Source organism: Vigna angularis, chromosome 6 (genome assembly GCF_016808095.1).
Source record: "Vigna angularis cultivar LongXiaoDou No.4 chromosome 6, ASM1680809v1, whole genome shotgun sequence".
In the NCBI taxonomy this organism is placed as follows: Eukaryota; Viridiplantae; Streptophyta; class Magnoliopsida; order Fabales; family Fabaceae; genus Vigna; species Vigna angularis.
In genome coordinates, this window is record NC_068975.1 from 26735925 (window position 1) to 26756992 (window position 21068).

Consider the following 21068-nt stretch of genomic DNA (forward strand, 5'->3'; position numbering starts at 1 on the left):
ATTTTAATATGAGGCTAGATATAGGTTTTGATTAATATAATTATGCAGATACATTCCAACAATTGACTTTGATTTTTATTCAGTAATTGAATAGCGTGTCTTTCACGTTGTATTAAAATCAATTAAGTCGATACTAATAGCATCACAACATGATAAGCTAAATTTATGTGTCTTTTTAACAATTTTTGTTTACAATTTTTTTACAACAATTTATGTAATATATTGTGATTGGTCATTATGTTTTCTAAGACATTAGTCATTTTTTATCCTACATTAAAGTATTTCGATTCTTCTCTATTATATGTCTCTTGCACATTGTATCCTTAATTTCAATTTCTTTCGCTCTTTTTGGTATTAAACTATATTTGAAAATTAAAGAGAAAATATTTTGTTTTAAACTTGTAATTAAGTTTAATGTTTTGAGAACAAAATAGTTAAGGTTTTATTGGATAATAAACTAACAAGTTAGGATCTTGAGTGAGGAGTTGGGGTATGGTAGTTATTACAAACTAATAATTTCCATTTTAGATTCATGGTTATATTTTTAAAGAGTTGAGGCTTGCTAGGTATTAACATTATAAGTTGGATCATTATACAACTTAATTAAATTTCAATTTCCTTCTAAATTTAGATATTTTCAATTCAATTTTCATTATTTTATTTTTATTTTATTAAGTACTCAATTTTTATATTTTTCATTTAAATATTTTATTAATTGGATAGTATGGCAATTTTCGCATCTTATCATCTTATTTATTTGTCTATATAAGTTAATAAATATCAACTTACATAATTTTTAATATATACAGATTAATAAAAAAGATAACGAAACAAAATAACATTTTTGTCACTCACTTAACTGAAAAATTAAACAAAATTTGACAAAAACAAGTCTCAATTAAAAAATATTTAAATTTAGGAGAGAGTTAAAACTTAATTAAACTAAATTTAGAGTTTCTCGTGTATTAAACTTACAAGTATGACTTTTACAGCTATAAGGGTTTGAGCTGTATGGCAAAACACGAAAATGTAGCTTTTATTTATGATATTGCGTTCCTTAAAAGAAATTATAATATTATATAATTTGTCTTGTAGATAAGAGAAATAAAATGGAAAATATGAGCATAATAAATAGAAAAAAGTAATAACAATTTTTTATTTGATATTTTTCTATTAAAAAATATTTATCAATTTTACAAAAGAAAAAATTATAAACCAAACTGTATAACATTATTGATTTAATTTGATTTAAATTTTATATTAAATCGAAACGAAATATTTGGTTTTTATATTTGATTTAAATGATTTTTCAGTATAAGATCGAACCAAAACCCTGCTACGAGCACTTCTCACTGTTTGTTCTCTCTCTTTATTCCATTTGTCCTCTTCCTCTTTTTTTCGTCTGTTCTTTTGTTTTCTCCGTTAAATTATGATCAGTTATTTCTAATCTCTGAAGAAAAATGTGATTCTAAAAATGCAGTTTACAATATAATTGTTTGCGACCGGTTTCTGATGGACATACGTCGTCGTGATCTGCATGCCGCGACGTATATAAGATGAAAGAATGAATAAAGAAAAAATATTTTTCCTTGTCAACCAAAAAAGCCGGCTTTGTGATGTCTCACACTCTCATCTGATCCAAGTAAATAAAAGAACAAAGTAATGAGATTATTGTTTACAGTATACATTCCCAAACAAATTGATCATTCTATAAAACCTTCAACAAATAACTTGAGTATCATAGAACCTTGGCGGAGGGTCATCCATGGAGTTTCCTCCGAACCTTTTGCCAGACGAAGCGAGCCCAGAATGGTTAAACAAAGGAGACAATGCGTGGCAGTTAATGGCAGCGACGGTGGTGGGTCTACAAAGCATTCCAGGGCTGGTTATTCTCTACGGAAGCCTCGTCAAAAAAACATGGGCCATTAACTCCGCTTTCATGGCCTTCTACGCCTTCGCGGCGGTTCTTCTCTGCTGGGTTGCGTGGGGTTTCCGCATGTCATTCGGTGAGAAAATGCTGTTCTTCTTGGGGAAACCAGGGGTGGCGCTGGACCAGGAGTTTCTTCTGGGGAAAGCGTTTCTGGGGCTCTTTCCCACCGCTACCATGGTGGTTTTTCAGGGCGTGTTCGCGGCGATTACTTTGATCCTCATAGCTGGGGCGTTGCTCGGGAGAATGAACATCCTTGCGTGGATGCTGTTTGTTCCTCTTTGGGTTACTTTTTCGTACACGGTCACTGCGTTTAGCATCTGGTGCCCCGAAGGATGGTTGGCGAAGCTTGGAGTTATTGATTTCTCCGGTGGATATGTCATTCACCTCTCTGCCGGAGTTGCCGGTTATACTGCAGCTTATTGGGTGGGTCTGCATTTCCTCACTCATCTTTCTCCATCTCCCAGTTTATTTAAAAATCATAACTTTTTGAAATTTCCATTTTTTATGAGGAAGATACTAAGACTAAGGTATTCTAGGGTTGTTGAATAGGTGGGTCCAAGATGTGAGAAGGAGAGAGAAAGGTTTCCATCAAACAACATGATTGTAGGGCTCGCCGGCGCCGGCCTGCTTTGGATGGGTTGGAGTGGGTTCAACGGTGGTGGTCCGTTCGTGGTGAGCACGGTGGCTTCTCTGGCCGTCCTTAACACACACGTGTGTGCCGCCGCTAGCATCATGGTGTGGGTTCTACTTGACACTTTCTACTTTGGTAAGCCCACCGTGTTTGGCGCCATACAAGGCATGATCACCGGCCTCGTTTGCATCACACCTGCTGCAGGTACACGCACACACGCTTCCTTTTTCCCATGTTGTTCTTTCTTCAAACATCCACCAACATGCGTGAAATGCAACAGGAGTTGTGCAGGGTTGGGCAGCGATCTTGATGGGTTTGATCTCAGGAAGCGTTCCCTGGTACACAATGATGATCCTCCATAACAAGGTACCCTTCTTGAGACAAATCGACGACCCCATGGCGGTGTTCCACACCCACGCCGTCGCCGGTGCTCTCGGCGGAATCCTCACCGGCCTCTTCGCCGTCCCTAAACTCTGCCGTCTCTTCTACATGGTCCCCGATTGGGAAAAATACATTGGCCTGGCCTATGGCCTCAAGAACGGTGCAACTGGAGCGGGTTTAAGACAAATGGGCATCCAAATCGGAGCCATAGTTTTCGTCATCATCTTCAACTTCGTTACTACAAGCTTGATTTGCTTGCTGGTGGGGATCTTGGTACCTCTCAGACTTCACACCGATGCGCTGCAAATGGGTGACAAGGCAATGCATGGAGAAGAGGCTTTCGCTTTGAATAATGCTGACAATGCCAAGTTTGAGAATCTCAACCACAACAAAGTTTATGATACTCAAGACTTTTCCTTCGTTAGAGACCCAAAACCATTGACTCAACTTCAAATGGTATGAGTAAGTCACCAAAAATAAAGTGTTAAAGCATGCATGTTTTGTTTCTATACGTTGTCTTCGATGGCGCAATCATCTTTCTACATCCTGAATTTTGCAGCAATATTGAAAGTCAGTCCTAGCGTTTTGGTTCATGTTCCTGCTCACTAAAATTCGTGTTTCCCTATTTAAATTTGCGTTTAATGTTATCGAACGAGGCTTGGTAGTTGCAGAGAAGATTTTGAGCTGATTTTGATTTCATACTGAAGGAAATTAATTACGATAAGGACTTTAGCGCTGAGACTTAAGGACTGCTACGTGTTACTACTCTAAAATGGATAATGATTTCCATTTATTTTCCGCTTAAAACGGATTTTCCTCCACTTAAAACGGTAATCTTTATCCACTTGTTGATTCTAGTTTAGACAAATATATTTTTGGTAAAACGTAAGACAAAAAGATGATAGATAAAAAACTAAGAGAAATAAAGGGAAAATAAAAATTATGGTTTATGTGTTCCCAGAGTGACATTAGATCGTCTAATTTAGTGTATTGGAGAATCAGAAATGAGTAGTTAAACTTATGAACATTGATTTATAAGTGACGTAAAACTATTAGACATGATAAGAACATAAACCCTCAATTGAAATTTAAGGAGAATGATGTTATCCATAACGAAGGACTTAAGATATCAATGGTTCGTCTTAGAACCTCGTTATCAGCTTAAGGCGTCAATGTTCAATCTTAAGTCCTTCGAGTGACATTGTTAAGATAAATCTCCTCTCATCCGTGTCTTGAGAAATGGAACACATGAAGTAGATCCACCTCCAAAAGACTTTATGATGTTCAAGTCAATAATGAAAGTTCGATCTTTTTAGTAAGAGAGAATAAGTATTTAAGAGTGTGTATTTCTTCTCAAATACCATGTGTATTTATGGGGTTTTTAAACCTTATGGTTTATGTGGTAAAAAGAGATAATATCGAAAAAAATATCGTATAACAAGAATAAATATAATGACTTACCATATATATGATAATTAGTAAAATAATAATAATAATAATAATAATGTGAGTCTTACCTAATATACCAAATATTATGTAAATATATGATATTAAGTAATATCATGAAGTATTCAAAATACTAAAATTTGGTCACTTATACTATTAATATATGAATATTTGCATAACGAATATATCTCATAATATCCTTTAACCATTTTAGCTCACTAAAGCTAAATGAGTCTTGTTGGACCACGTCACTTAGCATATTTGTTCGGTTGGGTATATACATAAGTCTTATAAACTCGAAAGTTTGATTAGTATATGAGGAATGCTTGTAACTGACACTTTGATCGAGTTGTAGCTGACTTTTTGTTTGAAAGTGAATTGATTGTTTAGACGAGTTGTGAGTGGTCGTCTTTGACCGTGTTGAGCTTAATGTTGTTTCTTAACTTTTGGTCGTGAATTTAGACTTGAGCATGCCTTGTGATGTGAGAATTGTCGACTTAGGCATGCTTTTGCTTCATGTTGTTGGCTTAGACAAATCTTACTTTGAGATGTGTTGACTTAGGCAGGCTTGACTTTGGGCTACTGAGTTAGTCTGACTCTGGTACTCATCTCGACAAGTCGATGTAACTGTTAAGTGGTGAAAATTGTTGCATGCATAAAACTGTCTAATTGGTTGTTCAAGTGATAAAACTCATAAAAAAAACTTCGCTTCAAGTTTAAGCTAAAGAAATATCAAAATAATTTTTCTTTTGAAACTCCCATTGTTCAAATAAATAGTTGTTACTCAAACAACAGAGAGGTTTTTAGGTTTAAGCTTGATTCTAAATTTAGCTACTTACTGAAATGATATAGCTTAATCAATATAATTAGTTATGATTTTCTTTATAATTCTCTTTAGTTGATTCTCTTTCTACTAAATATTGAATATTCATGTAAAATTTAGGTGAAGAAGGGAGCAAACTAATTGTCACTTTTCTAAAATTGTTACGACGAATTCACTATTTGAGTGTATATTTATATAAAAGTTAATGTAATTAAATTGTGATAAATGATATTATATATATATAAAGTTATTAAGTTGTGAAATATGAAATATATGACAAATGTACAAAATATAATAATGTTATATTCAACTCTTTAAAATAAGTGCACTAAATCATATTTTAATAATAAAGTAATACAAGTTCATTTTACTAGTGATATTTTTGATGAATTAACTATTGATGTATTTTGAAAGATATCTAATACTGAGTGTTGTGAAATGTCTTTTATAGTAATAAAGTGTCCTAATATCTTAATATACGGTTGATAATTTTTATTGCTTTACATAATAGATCAAATGTGATTTTTATATGTTAAGTTATTGTGGAATTAGAATGATGACAATTTAAAGGGCATATATTATATGTTGGTTCATCTTATCTATGACTCAGTTATACTTAGACTTAATTCTATTTATTACAAGAACAAGTGTATGACTCAGTTATACTTAGACTTAATTCTATTTATTACAAGAACAAGTGATGCTACCTATAGAAATAATTATTGTAGTTTAATAGAAGTTTCTTAATAGAATTAAAATTTTATTTCAAAAATATTCATAATTAAAATTTCCTTTAAATATTAATATGGATTTCAAAATAAAACTCCACTTCTAATTACGACAAATCACTTAAAATAAAACAACAGAAAAAAAAACAAACATAAAACATTGTTTAAGTTTTATATAAAAAGTACCACTAATTTAAATGTCATTTTGGGATAGTCTGATCTAGAAAGGTGAGTTACACTTACAACTCCTTTATTGCACGGAAAACGGAATATTTATGATAGTTAATTGCAAATGTATATTCAACGTTTTCTTTAACTTTATAGTCATTACGCATTTGTAACGAGTTGATTCAGATATTTTCTTCTTCGAAGTATTGGACACTTAAAAATTGAGATGAGTTGATACAGATAGAAAAACGTCTTATGACAAGTAAACACGATTCTTATGTCACTGTTTTAATTAAGAAATTAAATATATGCCTGTTTTCTAGTTCAGTTGAAACACGTATAACTGGTGGAATGCAAGTCCCAAATATATAATCAAATTGAATAATATTATTTTGACTCTATAAAAAAAATAAAACCTTTTGAACTAAATAATACTAATATTATTGTCTTTTCATTTCTGAATCACGATTTTGACTTCAATTATTCTAGTCTTCACATCTTAAAAAAAATCTATAATTTTAGTTCAATCCTTAAGTTCATACACGCTTATTACTTATATTTTAATTTAATTAGATTCTACATTTAATATTTTTATTTAAAGTGTCATTGTGAAATAAATAGATAGATAAATGAAAGGTTAAAGATTTTATCAAAATTGTATACTTTGTAAAAGTAGGACTAAAATTGAAAAAAAAAATGCTAGAAAAAAAATAGAATGGATTAAAAATTTATTTAATATTGTTTCCTTACTCATTCGAGTGTCTTACGAAAAATAAGCATAGTCATTGTCCTAAAAGCATTTGACAACTTTTATGAAAACTTTATAAAAATGTAAAATATAATATCAAGAAATCGATGGACTCTGATGGAATTTTAAAGAAAATATAGAAAGCTAAATTATTTAACAAAAATTAGCTTTTATTTTTTATATTAATTATGATAATATATATTAAATAAGTAAGTTTTACGTTTAATATTTATTTTCTTAACTCTCTTTAACGTTACTGATGCATGGATTATTTATTAAAAGGCATAATTTTCCTAAGGTAGGAAAATGTAAAAGTATAGAATTTGATTTTGAAGTGTAGTTAGGTGGAAAAGGGTTGATACTATTTGATTTGAGAGAAAGACACAATAACGCGTAGCAGCAAACAGTTGAAGTATTCTTCACTCCAAACAAAGAGTCGAAAATGTCAGACCCAACGTTGCAGGTACTGGACGGAACGCAACTCACAGGTCTCGATCTGTCCTTAGGCGACGGTTCATTCACCGGCGCTCAGATAATCGACATTGCTCATTCCCGCGCCTCTTCTTCCCTCTTTCGTCTCTCATTACCCGATTCTCTCAAAGCCTCTGCTCTCACGCGCCTCCGTACACCTGACGCTGACGCCGACGCCTTCCGCTCCGCTGTGTACGCCTCCGATAAGGCATCCGATGTTCTCCGAGACTACATCACCGCTGTCGCCGATGAACTAAAAGGTTTGTTATCTTCTTCTGCTCACGCACTGTAGGTAAATTGAGCGTGCGATCGACCTACTCGCGCTGAAAAGTGAAAAAACAATAAACAAAATACTAATTGTTAAGATTAACCGTTTTCTCTCTGGACGTTAAATGGTTCCTTTACTGGCTGATGATCGATTGAGTGCGTGATTTTTAGTATTATGATATTAGTTCTCTAATCTCGAAATCTGATCCGTGGCTTTGATGCTTATTTTCTTTTTGCATTCTGTGGAGTATGTCTGAATTGATTTTGTTATTTTGTTCGGTTGAAATCACAGTCTTCTTATTTTCTTCACTAATTCTCGTGCGCGATTGTGTAGATCTCCCCCTGTTGTTATTGTGTTTTTTGGTTTTTGTTTGCTGGAAAGACTGAAATAGGTCGAGTGTAGAGAAAATAATGCCGCCAAGCAGGAAAAATATTGGGTTCCCTGTTTGATCGAATTTGACTGAAACTTGACTTGGATAATACTGTTATTGCACTGAACTCGTGGATTAGTTTCGTGTTGTTTTTTTACGAGAAACAATCGGTTCTGAAAATTCTTATATGAAAACGAATTCTGTTTTACATTTGTCTGCTTGCAGAAAATCCTCTTGTTGTGTCAATCTTGGATGGTAGTACTCTACGTTTGTTGTTAAAGGATGAGGACGACTTCGCCATGTTAGCAGAAAGTCTATTTACCGAATTAGATGATGAAGATGAGGGGAAAATCAGCAAGAGTGAAATTCGGAACGCTCTTGTCCAGATGGGAGCTGAGATGGGTGTTCCTCCTTTCTCAGGTTAATATTACTTTTTAGTTTGGATTTTGTTCGTTTTGCTCTTTACTTCGGTTTTTGACTTCCGGGGAATCAACTATACTTGTAGTACCTTAAAACTATTTTGCATTGTAATTTTGTATGTTCATCTCAAATTGCCATTATTATCAATGATATGATTGTTTTTTTTACCCTTAACTGTGAGATGTAAAGTATAAGATACTTCATTGAATCCTCTTTCCTCTTGATTATTATGCTCTTTTTGCCCTGTCCTCTTAGTGAAAGATATATATCAAATTCCGGTTATTAATTTAGACATATCGAAATCAAAGATGTAACATGTTTTATTCATGGAACTTTTTTCCTTGCATGAGCAATCAGTTTCAGCTCTATCTGGGTTCCGCACTTTTTTCTTATGCTCCTAAGAATTACTATGATCCGCTTTATGTTAGATTGATAAAGGCAAGAATCATGATTATACATGTCAATCTGGTTCTTTTTTGAAGTGCGAGAACATTTTTCTTCTTGAAGTTGCAATTTTCAGAAGGAAATCCTCCAACTGGCATAAGGTTACGAAATATAATGTCTAGGAAAAGCTTAGAGATTTTAGTTTGCCATGATTAGTCCCCTTGGGCATGTATATATTTCTTCTACCTCTGCTTAGAACTGGCCGAGTTCATTGTTTCCAGAGTTTGCATCACACAGTAACAGACTTTTAGAATGGTTGATGTGATGAATTCTGAAAGTGTATAGCATTTCATTTCTTTAGACCAAATAAAAAAAGACTGATCCTTTGGATTTTTATAATCGGATACTGACTTCTGCAGTTCTATTTTTTGGCCTCAATTAAGGAGGCTTGCACTTCCTCACAGACCACATGTTATGCAACTTGGTTTTGACATTTTGTACTTGTGAAGATGATTGTTATCTGTGTTAATGTCTTATCTTCCATTTGCCAATGTAGAATTTAGCTTGATTGGTAGTAGGTATGTCTGTCCTTTGGCTTTAGAATTCTTAGATTATGGTTCTATTTATCGTAGAAAAAGTGTTGGAATGCACACATTTATATCCATTTAAAGAAAATTGTGAAGTATATTTTCCATTGTTTGAAACTGGGCATAACATGTGCTGTTATTATGATATCTAGGATTTGTTTAATACGTTTGTCACCATATATATACATGGTGTGGAACAAAACTGACCTTTTGAGCATAAATGAGCAGAATTTCCAAAGCTAAATGATTTATTGAGAAAGCATGGGGCGGATGGAGAAGAAAAATTGGGTCAGGCACAGTTTGCACAGCTTCTGCAGTCTGTAATGCAAGATCTAGAGGAGGAACTTTCGAAAGAGAATGTTGTTGTTATCCGGAATATTCAAGTAGTTAATGGCTCTAAGCTAAGAAAGGTACTTTCATATATTATTTCAAAATCCCATGTTTTAATTTTTTTTTATGTATATATTCTTCACCATGCTTTCTACATTTTTCAAATTGAAGGTTGATCATCCTTTTAGTTTATAAAAAAGAAATCATCATCATTGAAATACATAAAAGCACATTAAAGCGTGTACCTGTTTCCCCACTAGCACAGTCTTATTTATCAACTTTTATCGTGGCCAATGCTGCAGCTATTAGCCAATGAACAGGAATTGAACACTGTAGTGGAGAAGGTATTTCGGGAAAGAGTGGATGGAAGGGATGGCTTAAGGAGCACAGAAATAATAAGGAGCTACCTAGAGAAAAACGCAAAGGAATTGGGTCTACCGCTAGTTCAAGCTGAGGTGGCAGCTGTTCTTCTTTATGACGCTGTCTTTGATGATATAGTAACAAAAGAAAAAGATGGTACCGAATTAGATAAAGAAGAGTTGGGAAAACTTGTGAAGGATATACTCCAAAAATTCGCAGAGCAACTTGAGGCTAACCCTGTGCAACAGGACTTGTCATATATTGAAGAAGAGTAGAGTTAATGGACCACATTTCATGTTATATTTGAAACTTTGCTTCATTACAGAACATTTGGGATTCGCTCCCCTTCTCCTTCTCCCCTATGGCACCCAAACTTCAGCTATATATAATATATATATGTATACTGTATACTGAATTATACTTAATGTGAATTGTGGGGTTGCCTTAATAGCATGCTCATGGCCCTTTTAACCGATCCGGGTAATTTTCTTTCGAAATTATTCCATTGGTGTATGATTTTAAATTTAGGTAAGTCAATATTAAAACATTACTTAGTTCAGAGAGAGAATGGGAGGATCGATTTTCTTCTTTGGTTTGAAGGGGAGGATACTTTTTTTGTCTGTAAATGGAGAGAGAAAAATAAAGTATTATACTTGTATATATAAGATACAACCTACAACTTTTTCACCAAAAAAAAACAATACTTAGATTTGTTCTCCAATTAAATGCGAAATCTCACTTTACTAATTTATCATACGTTAATATTTAACGAACTATTTTATCGTGCAGAATTATTAAAATAAAACTGTCATTCTTATTAGAAATGAAAAACATCGATAACACATCATATTCAATCTAAATTTTGTCTAAATCAAAGTTAAAAGTTCCACTTAAATCTTTTGTGTAAAAATCAATCTCTTGAATAAATTGTATATTTTATAAAAGTGTCTTTAATTATTTAAAAAATGTCATCATTTATAAGTTATTCTTCTCAATTTAATTAAAAATAGAAAAGTTAATGTTTTAAAATTGTTTGAATGTCTAACTTTACATTGTATGAACAGAATTTTTGGGAATCATACTTGTCCTTATCAAAATAAAAATAAGAAATATAATATTAATAACAGAGGTTAAACTTAATTAAAGTAAATAAAATATGAAAGAAGATATTTAAAATAAAATCCAATGAATTGGGTCTGGCTAAGTCATGGAAGAAAGAGGAAGAGGAGTGAAAAGAAAAAGAGGAGTTAGTACATACAAATTTATAGCTACAGACAAAATGAAAACTAAAAAGTAATTTTAGGGTTCTTGTGTTTCACGTTACCGACTGATGTTGCCTCTCACATATTAGTCATTTCCAACATCACAAAATGTTGACTACTTTGGTTTTCTTACATTTCAAAGCACAAGGGTTAGTTTTTAGTTACAAAGTTTCATAACCACTAAACATAGTAATAACAATACAAAGCCCACGTCGAGAATGACCCAGTCTTCCTTTGTATCCTTTTCAGCTAATACTCATCTTCCATTGATTCAAAATTCCGTATTTCACCACACAAAACATCAATTCAAATTCTTACCATAAAAAAATTAAAGTCAAAGTGTTTTCTAAATCTTGTCTGTCAGATCTTAAATTTCACCATCATATTTATGATGTTTTAACTTAAAAATTGCAACATATAATTAATATTCCATAAAAAATATTTTATAGTAGTTTTATATTAATTAGTTTTTTCCCATTTATCGATTTTTATTTTATCACGCAAGAATAAATGATTAAGAGAGAATAGTAGAAAAGAAATAACTCATGGCTATTATAAAAAGATAATTAATAAGGAAAAATGTTTTTTTTTTATTTTTTAATATACACTTTTATATTAATTAGTTTCTTTCCATGTATTGATTTTTGTATATTATCAAACAAAAATAAATTAGTAAGAAAGAATAATAATTTTTTTTACTAAATAAACAAATTAACTTTCAGTATTAACAAGATGTAAAAAATTTAACTGTTCATTATCTATTTATAAAGAAGATTGAATTGGTATACATTTTTTTTTATTTTATCCTTTAATAAATAACTGTTTTTATTTTTATCTTTAAGTAATGGTTTTTTCTTTAAATTTAACCGTTTTGTTTAGTTTGATTTTTTTTTTAAATTTAACCACTTTTGATAAAGCATTATTCATAAAATAAATAAAAACTATTTATAATAAAATTATAAATTTATATTCATTTTAATAATTATAATTTTATTGTTTTTAATTACATAAAAAAATTGAACAGACACACATGTTTTTACTAATTATAATAATATGAATAGTCATAATATTTAACTAAACTATACAATAACCAAAAAAAATTTCTAAAGCCGTAAAAAACCAAACCACAAGAGTCATTCCAATATTTATATATATATATATATATATATATATATATATATATATATATATATATATAAAAGAAAACAGATAATTATATGAATGTTGTATAATTAAGTAATATTTTTAGATATAAACTTTAGGGTTAAATATGTTTTTAGTCCCTAAACTATTGGTCGTTTCTGGTTTTCGTCCCTCTTTCAAAGTAAGGTACGATTTGGTCCTCAATCTTTAAAAAACGTTCGTTTTAGTCCTCAAAATTTTGTTTTTAGTCCTCGTTTTAGTCCTCAAAACGTTCGTTTTTTCGACTAAAACGAACGTTTTTTAAAGATTAAGGACCAAATCGTACCTTACTTTGAAAGAGGGACGAAAACCAGAAACCACCAATAGTTTAGAGACTAAAAACATATTTAACCCTAAACTTTATTAAATATTTTATAAAGTTTAACTGATTAAATCACGCTTTTAATCATATAAATGAGTAAAATAATTACTTATATATATTAACATATTTGTATAATAAGCGGGTATTGATTGTTTTTTCCAGTGTATATTCTTTTAGACAATATAAACAAATGAATGATGATAAAATTAGTTTTAATATTTTATTTTTTATCATTATTTATTATTATTCTGAGATGAGAGGAATTATTAATAACTTTGACTGCACAAATTATAAAACTAAATTCATATCTTGATCAGAGAAAAACATTGAATACAATTAAATGCATGATTATAAATCATATAATTTAGACTTCAACACAAACTAAAATTTCCAATAGAACAACAACACCTTAAACAGCAGTTATTAACATCACAGAAGCTAGCTACATAACAGCATCTGTCTCAAGTACATGAAACTAACTTCAACAATAGCTAATATGTGACCAAAGATTTCTACTTAATACCAACATGATCTCACTTGAAAAATTTAAGTAATGTTTTAGTCACTCTACTATATGTGATCTGCTGATCTGAGAGATATCTGTAAAACAGTAACATAAACTAACCCTTCACTTCCAACACCAGATATTATTTTATTCTGAAATTCATACATCAGTGGCTTTATTCTTTTCCATCTGCAGCCCTCAGAGAACCCAGTTGAACAGGAGCCTGAGTTTGCACCACTTTGGATGATCCATACACTGATAAATCAACACCAGATGCCTTCTCTTTCTCTAGTTGCTCTTTGATCCAAAAGTATGTGATTCTCAGCCCATCCTGCATTCAGAATTCAGGTACTTTGAGTAAAACATACATTCTTACTCATCAAATTCCATACTAATCAGACACTGGAATGTGAACTAAAATGTGATATAATGTTCACAATTGGTAGGACATTTATAAGATATAAGATAATTTTACAGCCACATACAAAGAGAGGAAAATGACAATAATACCTTCAATTTCATAGTTGGAGCCCAACCAAGTTTTTCTTTAATTAATGTGTTGTCTGAATTACGTCCTCTAACACCTTCTGGGCCAGGAATGTGGTGTATTGGTATAGTCTTATTCTCAAAGCTAAGAACAATCTCAGCCATCTCATTCATGCTCACCATTTCATCACTTCCAATATTTACTGGCTCCCGGAAATCTGATTTTGTCAATCTAAGCACAAACAAAAAAACAAAGAACCAGCATTGTAATTTAAACCATCTTACCAAGTAATTAGAACTAGCCAGCAGAAGACATAAAAGAAGGTAATATAGGCTTGATTTAATCAAGCACTGTACAACCAAATAGGCAAATCTTAATTCTTGTAAAGTCACTTCAAACACTATTGCTTCCATTAAATTCAGCAGATGTTGTTGACTGAGACAGTAACATTTCTTCCCAGTCTATGCAAATCTTAAACATCTTTAGAACTAGCAATTTCAAGATAAACATAGAAAATTTACAATTCAGCAGATGTTGTTGATTGAGACATTAACATTTCTTCCCAGTCTATGCAAATCTTAAACATCTTCAGAACTAGCAATTTCAGGATAAACATAAAAATTTTACAATTGTTTACATTTTGTAATTAATGGCAAATGCACACTACTGGATTCCTTCTCAGCATTCAATAAAAACAAAAAGATGTACTCATAATTCAAATTTTAAAATATGAGAAACCCTGGAAGACATAATTTTAGATGTAACAGTCATTAGCCGTGAGATCAGCAAAGGCATACCTGAGTACACCTTCAACACACTCATCAATAAAGGTGAAGGATCTTGTTTGCAATCCATCTCCCCACATCTCAAATTGGTCTTTGGAAGTAAGAGTCTTCCGACAAAATGCTGCAGGAGCCTTCTCCCTTCCTCCTGGATTACAAACAAAAAAGCAACAAACTTTCAAATCCAAAAGAGCTATACAAAAATGTCAAACACTACTTTGTCGACTTATAGATATGACATGACAACAACTACAAAAACTATCAATTCAATCAAGAACTAATGGGTCTAGGTTCACTCAAGAAACACAACATCACTAAGTATTGAGCCAAACCACATAGGAGAACGACATTACTTCAACCAAAAACCTTAAGATAATGGATTTATGGATCTTCTACCTTATATATTGTTCAATTTTATCATTTTTATCCAATATAAGACTTACACTCACACTTGGATTGTTAACAAAAACATACCTTTCCATGTCCCATAAGGACCATATATGTTATGGAATCTTCCAATGCGGCACTCAATTCCAAAGTCCTTGTTATAATGCTTGCATAACTCTTCAGTAGCAAGCTTCTCTAGCCCATATGCATCTTGTGGCTGAAAAAAGTCACAAATTAAACACGCCCTTGATGACCTAAGTATACAAGTGAATAACCAGCATAACTTGAACAACTAATTAAAGGGTCAGCAACAAACCTCAGCAGGCCAGGCATCAGCCTCCTTCAAACTCACATTTGTTTCCAACTGTTTAAATTCAGGGTAGATACAAGCACTAGAAGCATAAAAAAACCTAAAAGAAAAGCAAAAACAAAAGACCTTCAATCATGACACAGATAAAGACAATTATGCAATGGAGAGTAGCAGCACAACTCATGTTTGTTCAAATTCACTGACCTCTTAACACCATTGATCCTAGCAGCTTCAATCATGTTGAAACTGATCATGGTGTTGTTGTACATAATGACCGAGTGATTTGACTGGATGAAACCCATTCCACCCATATCAGCAGCAAGATTGAAAACATGATCCACACCCTTGGTAACTGTCAAACAGTTATCCATGACCCTAAGATCAACAAGGTGGAACTCATGGCAGAACATGTCTTCAGTCATGTGCTCATTTTTCTTCCAATCAGAAGCAATGATGTAATGCCCCTCAGTCTTGAGGCGGCGTGCAATGTGTGAGGCAATGAAACCACCGGCCCCGGTGATGGAAATTCTGAGCTTTTCAGTGGGCCAGTAAGGTTCCCTCTCAAGGTTTTGGTAAGTGTATGCTCCATAGTCGGTGGTTCCGGAACTTCCCATGCTGCACCCCACACGAACGAATTAGTCAGAAACGCATAAAACGTTACCAGAAACAACAATTTCATCATTCAAGTTGCTTTTTTTAAGGAAGAACCAGACAGAGAAACAGGTACACAACCTTGGGAGATGAAAACCAACCAACAGATATTAAAAGAGCACATACCCCACACAAGGGCACATGGAATGGAACAGCATTATGACAAACAATAAAATAATTAAAGGGTGCATGCAAAAAAATCAACTCGCCGATACAAAACTTCTGGAAAATATTAGTACCAAAATAGGTGGCAAGTAATGAGATTAAAGAAAAGCAGAGAAGGATAACATGAAAGATATAAGAGAGTGATAAGCCATTATTAAAAGCTAAAGGTTGAAGAATTTGAGAGGAAGAATACCTGATAATGAAAGTGAAAAGGATTGAGAGAAGAAGAAGAAGAAGAGAGGAATGGTTATGGGTTTGAAGTACATGTGTTGTGTGTGGTGGGTGTGAATGCTATATATAGAAGAGAGTGCCACTGTGTGAAGGCAGAGCCACTCATGTATCACTGCTTCCTATCTATTAGATCCATTGGAGGCTATGGAAAGACAATTAAATTTTCATAAATTATATATCTATTACTTGTTTTTTAAATACTAAATATATACTTTTTATTTAATATAGTTATAGTTAATATTTATAAATAGATATACCAATAGTTATGAACAAATAATCCACTTATATTACAAGCATACTAACATTTATGATGAGTTTGTTGAGTTTTGTAATCATTATCTTTAAGCATCGTATCTAAATGAAAAATAATATAATTATTTTTACACGGATAACACTCTCAGCATACCAATATTTTAAAATAGTTATTATAAAATCAATAACTTTATTATACATGAAAAGGTATTATACTCTTATACTATTAAAATATTCTAACAATTTTTCAAAATTATTCACTTATTTAATAATTTTACAATATATCATTCAAGCTCCAACCATTGTACATATATTTTATTTTATTTTTAAAAATTCTTATATACTTATAATTTTAAATTTCCATGATATAATCTTTAATTAAATATGTTGATATCTTAAAATCTATTCTTCATTTATTTATTTGTTATTATATAAAAATTTATTAAAAATAAATAAATTAAAAAAAACAGACTTAGCATCAACAGATTTTCAATTAGTAGAAAAATATTCTCCTTCAACGCAAAATTCAAATTCAAAGTTCTTTTTTTTAATATATATATATATATATATATATATATATATATATATATATATATATATATATATATATATATATATATATATATATATATATATATATATTGATTATGCTTTTATATGATTGCCTTCAAAGAGTACTTGTAGGAAAAACGAATATTTGTTTAGTAAAAATATGTAAGTCTTTTTTAATAAAAATTAATGCATCGGTTAAAGAATAAGTAAAACAAAAAAACATTTATGGAAAGTATTGAATGCCTGATTAATATTAAAGAATAGCATTCTTATCAATAAAATATGTTTTTTGTAGTTCCATGCATTTAAGTTTGACGAATGTTTCTTGATTTTTAATATTAAAAGCATATTAATATATTTTTAATATTTATTATAAAGACTAAGAGACATTCGTCCATTCCTTTTTAGGTGTTGTTTAATATTATTTTGCCAAAAAAAAAATAGAAAAAGTTTTCTTAATCACAACAAAATTGTTATTCGAGAACATTTATTATATCCCTTATCATAATAAATACACATGTATAAATTAATCAAAACTTAAATTAAAGTAACATTGTGTAATTAATGTCATCTTAAACTTTAAACCCAGTTATGTAGAATAATTTTTTAAAATAGTTGACAGCTAAAAAAACATAGAAAGTAATTTAAAAGAGATTGTATATTAAATAACATAATTAAAGGATAAAAAAATAATAATTGTTAATTTTAACTTAGTCCTACTATTGTATGACTGACATTCAGTGTTATATTTTTAAATAATGCTATAATAATATAAATAAAATAATGTAATATTATATTTTAAGAAAAAACACTTTCATTTCAATAAAATAATAAATTGTTTTGAATCACTATGATCATAATAAAGATTTATATTTTCTATAATAGAAATGACAAAACATCATTTTTTGACATTTTTTTTCCACTACTGACCAAAATTTATTAAAAATTATAAATTTTAGTACGTTATATCTCTCATGTCATTTTTCATGATTTATAAGTACTATTTAAAAAAAAATTGCTAATAATAATGAGAGGGTCAGAGAAAATATCTCAAAATTTTTTTCTCTAAATTGTTTGTACATGTAGAAGTTTTTTTCTTGCTAAAATGTTAAAAACAAAACTAAATTATTAAACGATAACGACTAATACTCTATCTACGTCTTACATAAATATACCAACTTTCACTATAAATAAATTGAGAAAATTATTTCAAATAATTTATTATTGTCTATGAATATTTAGAAAATATTAATATTTTTAACATACAGTGACATATTTTTAGACAACTTATTATTTTTTAAGATGAAACTATGTTAAATTTTATTTGCAGACAAAAGTTTTTTAAAGACATAATTTATGCTCAATCTTGAGTAAACTAGTAGATAGTATTTAATATTGTAAATGTTAAAATATATATTTTCGAGAGTAAAACATGTAGTCTTTATTGGAAATATATGTAATTAAACAATGATTTACAAGTAGTTAAGAATGTTTTTTATTTCTATAATTTTGACGATTTTTTGGTTAAATTCTAATACATTTTGATTCTTAAATTTTATAAATAAATGCATGAAATCATTTTCATCTAATGTTAAATTATTTTCAAATATCAAACACATTTTCTTAAGTGACATTGAAATGATGTGAAATAGTATAAACAATTCAAAATATGTTAGAAATATGTAAAATAATGTAAATAGTTTAAATGTTTCTCAGCTTACATTAAAACTAAAACATTGGAAAGTATAAACAACAACTGAAATATCAAAATGTTAGAATCATATAAAACAGAGTAAATAACTAAAAAAGTGCTAATACGTTAAAAATATGTAAAATAGTATAAACAATTTAAATATTAATATAAAACGTATTTAACACATAAAAAAATTAATATAATTCAATAAAAATTAATATAATTCAATAAAAATAATTATATATATCTATTTTTAAAATTAAAATGTATCAAAATTTCAGAATTTGATGTTAAATATTAAAGAAAAAACATATTTAATCTTTTACAAATATCTCTTGTAATTTTTAGTCCATAATAATATTATTTGTGTGTGCTGTAACTTGTGTGTATTTTGTTTTTCTCAATTACTAAATTTAAGTTTATACCTTAAAAGGTTTCAGGTGAAAAAAATCAATAAGTTAATTAGTCAATAAATAGTTATTAGTCAATTCTCGTAAAAGTACTTAGTCCCTTTTTTTTTTTTGTTGAATTATTCGCCAATCAATTTGATGTTCTTGATTTTGGAAACCACATTATTCATCATATACAATAAATTATAGATTAAATTAATTGATACGAATTTAAATGATAATAAATAAATGAGTCTTACTATCAGAATAAATTTTGTTTTAGTAATCAAAACAAATTTCAAATCTCGTTACGAAAACTTCCAACTAATTTTCTTTTTGAACAAATAAAGCATTTAGATTTTTCAATATTAGAATAAAATAATAATAATAACGTTTGTAAATGAATTTGTGGAAGGATTATTAATGTCAAAAATTGAAACAATCAACGTTAATTTTAGACTAATTGTTTTATTATTTAAAGAAGAAAAAGTAATAATCACAGTTATAGGAAACTCTTTGTAAGATATTTCACCCTTCTGTTTTATTTTACTCAAAATTACAAAACTAAAATAAATATTTAAATATTATTAAATATATTTTTAATTTCTAACAAGAAACTGAAGTTAATTTTATTTCATGTTTTATTCTTTAAACTTTAAAAATAAATAAACGTTAAGTTAAAAAGCTAAATCTATTGTTTAGGAATTAAAATATATTAAAATTTGAAAACGATAAATTATAATTTTATATCTAAATTTAAAGATTAAAAAGATATATAATTTAAAATGAAATATTTATAAATATACATAAAAGGTAAAATAAATAAATAAATTGTTATAAATTAAAACTAATTTAAACTTAGGATAAAAATAAGTTTTAGAAAAAACATTTTAAAATTTTATAAATATTTATAATAAAAGGTTTATTCAAATATGGGGTATGTAAGTATTACTATGATGAAATTGGAAATTTGAAAAGGATTTGTTTAAGTTGGATTGGAATAGAAGGAGATCGCAAAATGATTGTTGGAAGTACTTACGACGTCACTAAGAAGAAAAAACAGAACGCGAAAGCGGAAAAAAGCAAATCTACGTTGGAATCGCGCTTTTCGTTGTTTGGAGTTGTGTGCGATGCAAGTTCCTCTTTCTGTTTTTATTCTTTGTTGTAGTTACTGTTCACACAGAATCATTTATCATCATTGCAAAACCAAACAATACAATACAAAGAATGTTTATGACTGTGAATTGAATATAAATGAATGCATGTATGTATGAATGTATGGTGCACCTTCCTTCATTCCTTTTTCTCTTATTTAAAAATATTAAACAAACAAATAATAACTGCTTCCACTTTTTTATAGTTTATGTCAATCATACTTTTTTTCGATTCTAAATGTTTTAATACACACAATTTTTTTATATTTACTTTATATTATTTTTAAAAAATTTATTTCATTCTTAAAAAAAATACAAAAATTATCATTTTATAATTATTTTATTCTTGTAATATGTGTTAAATAAATACAAATGAATTTTATTTTATCATTATTTAAATAATTTTTTATTAAAAAATGGAATATCTTGACTTGACTCTTTAGGAGATAAAATCTTTAAGGTTTAGAAACTAAGCTGTGAATTCGAATTAGAAAATAAATAAAGGAAAGAACATGTATAGATTATACCTTTCTAAAAAAATATTAATATTATATAAGCTTTTTAAAAATTATTATTAATATAATAAAAGATGAATTATAATACTATTGAAAATTAGTTAAGTTTATTTGGTAGTACAATTAATAATTAATATTTTTCATAATAGCTAATTCATTACAACATTTTACTAGGGAATATTTA

The 21068-nt window shown here is 29.5% G+C and overlaps 3 protein-coding genes across 3 annotated transcripts; 2 read left to right on the forward strand and 1 right to left on the reverse strand.

The window, feature by feature from the left end:
- The first annotated feature begins 1762 nt into the window (after positions 1-1762).
- LOC108345786 (ammonium transporter 2 member 4) lies at positions 1763-3493 on the forward strand. The gene is made up of 3 exons (XM_017584538.2): positions 1763-2353; positions 2480-2765; positions 2842-3493. Exons 1-3 carry the CDS (start codon positions 1766-1768, stop codon positions 3402-3404), a joined length of 1437 nt encoding a protein of 478 aa, XP_017440027.1. The 5' UTR covers positions 1763-1765; the 3' UTR covers positions 3405-3493.
- Positions 3494-7200: 3707 nt separating this feature from the next.
- On the forward strand, positions 7201-10493 carry LOC108343708 (uncharacterized). Its single transcript, XM_017582046.2, has 4 exons — positions 7201-7586; positions 8190-8384; positions 9584-9765; positions 9988-10493. Exons 1-4 carry the CDS (start codon positions 7298-7300, stop codon positions 10318-10320), a joined length of 999 nt encoding a protein of 332 aa, XP_017437535.1. The 5' UTR covers positions 7201-7297; the 3' UTR covers positions 10321-10493.
- Positions 10494-13181: 2688 nt separating this feature from the next.
- LOC108343687 (GDP-mannose 3,5-epimerase 2) lies at positions 13182-16449 on the reverse strand. The gene is made up of 7 exons (XM_017582018.2): positions 16292-16449; positions 15487-15897; positions 15289-15382; positions 15060-15189; positions 14601-14733; positions 13827-14034; positions 13182-13647 (listed from the first exon to the last, which is right to left on the reverse strand). Exons 2-7 carry the CDS (start codon positions 15894-15896, stop codon positions 13492-13494), a joined length of 1131 nt encoding a protein of 376 aa, XP_017437507.1. The 5' UTR covers position 15897; positions 16292-16449; the 3' UTR covers positions 13182-13491.
- Positions 16450-21068: the final 4619 nt, after the last annotated feature.

Coding starts and splice junctions, on each gene's coding strand:
- LOC108345786 (XM_017584538.2), top strand. CDS start 1,766: ATGGAGTTTCCTCCGAACCTTTTGCCAGACGAAGCGAGCCCAGAATGG. Junction 2,354..2,479: donor GTTATACTGCAGCTTATTGG/GTGGGTCTGCAT, acceptor GTTGTTGAATAG/GTGGGTCCAAGATGTGAGAA. Junction 2,766..2,841: donor TTGCATCACACCTGCTGCAG/GTACACGCACAC, acceptor GAAATGCAACAG/GAGTTGTGCAGGGTTGGGCA.
- LOC108343708 (XM_017582046.2), top strand. CDS start 7,298: ATGTCAGACCCAACGTTGCAGGTACTGGACGGAACGCAACTCACAGGT. Junction 8,385..9,583: donor GGGTGTTCCTCCTTTCTCAG/GTTAATATTACT, acceptor ATAAATGAGCAG/AATTTCCAAAGCTAAATGAT. Junction 9,766..9,987: donor ATGGCTCTAAGCTAAGAAAG/GTACTTTCATAT, acceptor CCAATGCTGCAG/CTATTAGCCAATGAACAGGA.
- LOC108343687 (XM_017582018.2), bottom strand. CDS start 15,896: ATGGGAAGTTCCGGAACCACCGACTATGGAGCATACACTTACCAAAAC. Junction 15,190..15,288: donor CTGATGCCTGGCCTGCTGAG/GTTTGTTGCTGA, acceptor GACTTTTTTCAG/CCACAAGATGCATATGGGCT. Junction 14,035..14,600: donor TGTGTTGAAGGTGTACTCAG/GTATGCCTTTGC, acceptor GTTTGTGCTTAG/ATTGACAAAATCAGATTTCC.